Source organism: Myripristis murdjan, chromosome 2 (genome assembly GCF_902150065.1).
Source record: "Myripristis murdjan chromosome 2, fMyrMur1.1, whole genome shotgun sequence".
In the NCBI taxonomy this organism is placed as follows: domain Eukaryota; kingdom Metazoa; phylum Chordata; class Actinopteri; order Holocentriformes; family Holocentridae; genus Myripristis; species Myripristis murdjan.
The window spans coordinates 21,070,359-21,075,358 of NC_043981.1; the positions used below are offsets into that span (position 1 = coordinate 21,070,359).

At 47.2% G+C, this 5,000-nt stretch overlaps 2 protein-coding genes across 4 annotated transcripts in view; one reads left to right on the top strand and one right to left on the bottom strand.

The window, feature by feature from the left end:
• setdb2 (SET domain bifurcated histone lysine methyltransferase 2) overlaps positions 1 to 4,329 on the bottom strand; it is a 13,628-nt gene extending 9,299 nt beyond the window's left edge. The window contains 3 exon segments of the mRNA XM_030072966.1: positions 779 to 871; positions 2,244 to 2,357; positions 3,971 to 4,329. Of these exon segments, the coding sequence (XP_029928826.1) occupies positions 779 to 871; positions 2,244 to 2,357; positions 3,971 to 4,004 (241 nt within the window). The 5' untranslated portion in view covers positions 4,005 to 4,329.
• Positions 4,330 to 4,453: 124 nt separating this feature from the next.
• Positions 4,454 to 5,000, top strand: part of LOC115374190 (uncharacterized) — a 4,789-nt gene continuing 4,242 nt past the window's right edge. For 2 of the 3 annotated variants that reach the window (XM_030072996.1, XM_030073005.1), the window contains exon 1: positions 4,458 to 4,885. Coding sequence is in view for 1 of the 3 variants with exons in the window: in XM_030072979.1 (XP_029928839.1) it covers positions 4,842 to 4,885 (44 nt within the window). In the remaining 2 variants the exon portion in view is untranslated. Of the gene's footprint in view, positions 4,886 to 5,000 lie in introns of all 3 variants that reach the window. The other variant, XM_030072979.1, reaches the window with a different exon arrangement.

The window sequence follows — 5,000 nt, forward strand, 5'->3', positions numbered from 1 at the left end:
GTGTGTTAGCTGTGTGTTAGCAGTGTGTTAGCTGTGTGTTAGCAGTGTGTTAGCAGAGTGTTAGCAGAGTGTTAGCTGTGTGTTAGCAGAGTGTTAGCTGTGTGTTAGCAGAGTGTTAGCTGTGTGTTAGCTGTGTGTTAGCAGAGTGTTAGCTGTGTGTTAGCTATGTGTTAGCAGTGTGTTAGCTGTGTGTTAGCTGTGTGTTAGCAGTGTGTTAGCAGAGTGTTAGCAGAGTGTTAGCTGTGTGTTAGCTGTGTGTTAGCAGAGTGTTAGCTGTGTGTTAGCTGTGTGTTAGCAGAGTGTTAGCTGTGTGTTAGCAGAGTGTTAGCTGTGTGTTAGCAGAGTGTTAGCTGTGTGTTAGCAGTTTTAGCTGTGTGTTAGCAGTGTGTTAGCAGTGTGTTAGCTGTGTGTTAGCAGTGTGTTAGCAGTGTGTTAGCAGAGTGTTAGCTGTGTGTTAGCAGAGTGTTAGCAGAGTGTTAGCTGTGTGTTAGCAGAGTGTTAGCTGTGTGTTAGCTGTGTGTTAGCAGAGTGTTAGCTGTGTGTTAGCTGTGTGTTAGCAGAGTGTTAGCTGTGTGTTAGCAGAGTGTTAGCAGAGTGTTAGCTGTGTGTTAGCTATGTGTTAGCAGTGTGTTAGCTGTGTGTTAGGTGAGTGTTAGCTGTGTGTTAGCAGAGTGTTAGCAGTGTGTTAGCTGTGTGTTAGCAGAGTGTTAGCTGTGTGTTAGCAGAGTGTTAGCTGTGTGTTAGCAGTGTGTTAGCAGAGTGTTAGCAGAGTGTTTACCTGAGCCGATGACGACCTGCACCACGTTCTGCTCCTGTGTTTTTGCTGTGGTGAAGTCCAGCACAGCCAGCAGCTTCATTCCATGCACATACTCTGACAGGAGAAACACACACACACACACACACACACACACACACACACACACACACACACACAAAGTCAGCTTTTATACCTGGAAGATTTTCCATCAACAGGATTCAAAAGGCAGTAAAGGTGCAGTCGTATGTTGCTGATATGAATCTGTAAAACTCAGGTTGGATGCTTGTTGTCATGACGATGGCTGCTGTTAACAGACAACTTTTTAGAAGATATTCACTAGTGCTGGGCGGTATGACCAAAAATGTATATCAGAGTATTTTTCAAAATTATATCAGTTTCACGGTATATGACGGTATTTTCTTTTTTCATGCACGACTGGGTGTTAATCACATTTTCTAATGATTTAGAGAAGAATTACTGCAGTAAATTAACTTAGAATTACCTATTTTACTGTCATGAGGAACGAATACTGGACATTTATGTCCAGACAACTGCACATTAATGTCAAAGTTGTCCACCCTAGTATTAATACAGGTTTCCATGGCAACACAAAATGATGCAAACAGGTGGCACTCATGATTCTAATGAAGTGAAGGAATCAGAATGCATGACAGTTGCAGTCAAAATACACAACTTTTTTATTATGCAAATTTAAGGCCACTTGCATTAATATGCAGACTGATTTGAATGATTTAACAATATGTTAAATTATTATTATTATTTTAAAAATGTGAATTACTTATCAAATAGACCCAACAATTCAGCTACCAATGAATGAGCAGTAGTATGCCTGTGATAACACAGATTGAAAAATAAGCCGAAGTGATACCTCTTTTCTGAATAGACAAGCTAAGCCAGTGTGCTGCTGTTAGCCAGTGAAAATATAGCGGAGTGGCAACTCTTCACTTTGTTTCACAATCTATGTCAGTGCGCTGCTGTAGCTGGAGAGTTTCTCTGCCCTTTGGCTCGTGCCGTGCCGCTGCAGCTGTTATGTCAAATTCCGCATTAAAAATAGATTCCGCTTTATTTGGCTAATCTGCTTCACACAAATCACCCAAATGGCCAATGGATCACTGGGATTTGCGAGCGCTTGTGTTTTTCGCGCTAGGCGATTCATACATTCCACACCGCCCAGCCTACAGCGGATATCTGGAAAATTCATATCATAAAAAAAAATAGCACCGGTATTCGGTATGAACCGGTTTAGCGCCCAGCACCAACATTCACTGACACTTTTTAAAGTGATCTGGCTAACTTCCTAATCATCCGTCTGGGACGTCCTCTGACGCTCCACGTTTCAGCTTAAGGTTAGGGGAAAGAGAAAGGAAGGAAGGAAGGAGGAATGAGGAAAGGAATGGAAGGAAGAAAGGAAGGAAGGAAGAAAGGAAGGAAGGTTAGGACAGAAGAAAGGTAGGCAGACTCTCACCTTTGTCTGTGGCGGTGTTCTTCTTGAAGGCTGATTTCAGGTAATCCAGATATTCCAGAACCTCCTCAAACACCTGGTCCACGTCGGCCTCGGCCCAGAAGGTCCTGGCCCTCACTGTCGCAACGATCAATACAACTGATCAGCACACTGTCACAACGATCAATACAACTGATCAATACAACTAATCAGCACACTGTCACAAAGATCAATACAACTGATCAACGCACTGTCACAACGATCAATACTATTGATTGGCACTGATATTTACTAGGGGTGTAACGATACATGTATTTGTACTGAAAATTTTTGGTGCGGGGCGTCGGGTTCGGTGCGGGGCGTCGGGTTCGGTGCGGGGCGTCGGGTTCGGTGCGGGGCGTCGGGTTCGGAGCGGGGCGTCGGGTTCGGTGCGGGGCGTCGGGTTCGGTGCGGGGCGTCGGGTTCGGTGCGGGGCGTCGGGTTCGGTGCGGGGCGTCGGGTTCGGAGCGGGGCGTCGGGTTCGGTGCGGGGCGTCGGGCTCGGTACAGAGGTGTGCAACACGAGTGAGTTACCACGCGAGTATAACAGGTGGCGGGACATAAGTTTAGTTTTCATTTATCCGTTTCCACCTGCAGCTACACGTGAGAAACAGCAGAGGGCAGCAGGACGCTGCGGAAGCGTCTAGTCTCTGGAAGAAGAAGCAGAATAAACTCCACCTGAAGCCTGACCTGCCCTGCATTCTGAATCTCATACTTCTACTTTACACTTTTAGTATGTACTGCAGCTGCCCTTACAAAGTATGCAGTGTAGTATGCAGTATGCATGCGTGTGCATACTATTGGGACACACTCCATGCGTCGTCCCTGAGCTCCGCCCCTCTCGCTCACTTCCTCCTCCGTCCGTCGCTCCACATCTGAATGTTGCTGTTTCATTCTGCGCTGTCCTCTGTCTGATTTCTGATCTGCTGTCTTCCTGTCGCTGCTGCTCTACCTGAGCCAGGTGAGGCGTGTGTGTGTGTGTGTGTGTGTGTGTGTGTTGTCGTCCGTATGTGGGCGTGGCCTGTACACACAGCTCAGTCAGTGCGATGTAACGTCCGCTGTGCAAAGGATTGTGGGTCAGCATGGTCAGAGCAGCATGCTGACATGCAGACTGATGTAGTAGAACATCCTGGTACTCTTGGCAAACTGCATCTGACACACTGTGTACTGGGACATACTCATGCTTTTTCTTGCATACTAAATAGTATGCTAGTATGGTAGTATGGGTACTGGAACGCGTTTTGTTCCCATATTGTACCAAAAATGTACCGAATTGAGACCTCAGAACCGACGTACCGAACCTTTTGTGTCTCGTTACTCTGATATTTACTCCTGGAACACACAGAAGTGCGAACTGTGAAAACCACGAGCCTGCCTCACACACACACTGCAGCAACTGTGTGTGTGTGTGTGTGTGTGTGAGAGAGAGAGAGAGAGAGAGAGAAAGACTGTGTGTGTGTGTGTGTGTGTGTGAGAGAGAGAGAGTGTGTGTGTGAGTGTGTGTGTACAGGTAGATGTGTGTAGATGTGTTGAAGAATAGAGTCCCATCACATAGAAAAGGTCTACATGAGAGTTTATAATAAAGCTGTGAGGGTTTGAACAGACTCCTCGGCTCAGAGTTCGTCTCGTCTCACAACAATCAAATCCAATCAAATCAAATCCAATCCAATCCAATCAAATCAAACTATTAAATTTAATTAAATCTTTTCTTACCAACTTCCTCCGGATCTGAGCTCGTTTCCTCCATCAGTCAGACGCGGAGCTAGCTTAGCTGGCTGGCTAACAATACCCCGGACACACACACACACACACACACACACACACACACACACACACACACACACACACACACACACTCAGTTAGCGGCTCGTTGGGCTAACGGTGCTAGCCGGGATGCTAGCCGGGATGCTAGCCGGGATGCTAGCGGCGGCAGGCCCGGTGTGTGCAGTCTGCTGGGAGAAGCTGCTCAAACATCTGTTTGCTTGCTTGTTTGTTTGTTTGTTTGTTTGTTTGTTTCTGATGTGCGGCCGGTCGCCGTCCACTTTCCTCCGCAGCAGCTGCACTGATTTACTGCGCATGTGCAGACTGGCCCACCGCGGCTGCCGTCGCGTCCTGCTGACGGTGCGGGCGGAAGCGCGCTGGTGAAAGCAGCGTGTCGTTGGTTCGTCTGACGCCAGAGTTTATCAGCCTGTCATTATAATCACGTCATGTCGAATAAATGTTGACGTTTCTCCTCCGCACTTTGGCTTAAACTGCCTTTACGTTTCGCGGTTAAGACGGTGTACGTAGGTTGACCCTCATCGAGCTCCGTACTGCGGAAGCGGTTGAACCATGTGACGTGATGTTATGAAATGTCAACAAAAACAAAGCATGTTTTCACAGAATAACGACAGATAACGACAGACTCTGCAAACTTTATGTTTGTCCGTAAAGTGTCTTTGTTCAGGGGGGATGGACGCAGGGCTTCATGTGACTTTACGACACTTTCCTGCAGGTGTTACGTGACATTGTGAGCAGCTGTTAGCCTGTGGCGGCTAACAGCTAGCAGCTTCCTGTGTTTTGTAACTTTGCGATAAAGAACTTATGCAAGTCGGACTCCGGATTCAGCTGCGGACGCACGCGACCAGGTGAGCCGCTTCATCCGTGTGTTCGCTGCCTGTCAGGTAACACGGTTAGCATGTGTGTTAGCCACCTGTCAGGAACAGAGTTATAACAGGTGTGTTAGCTTCCTGCGTTAGCATG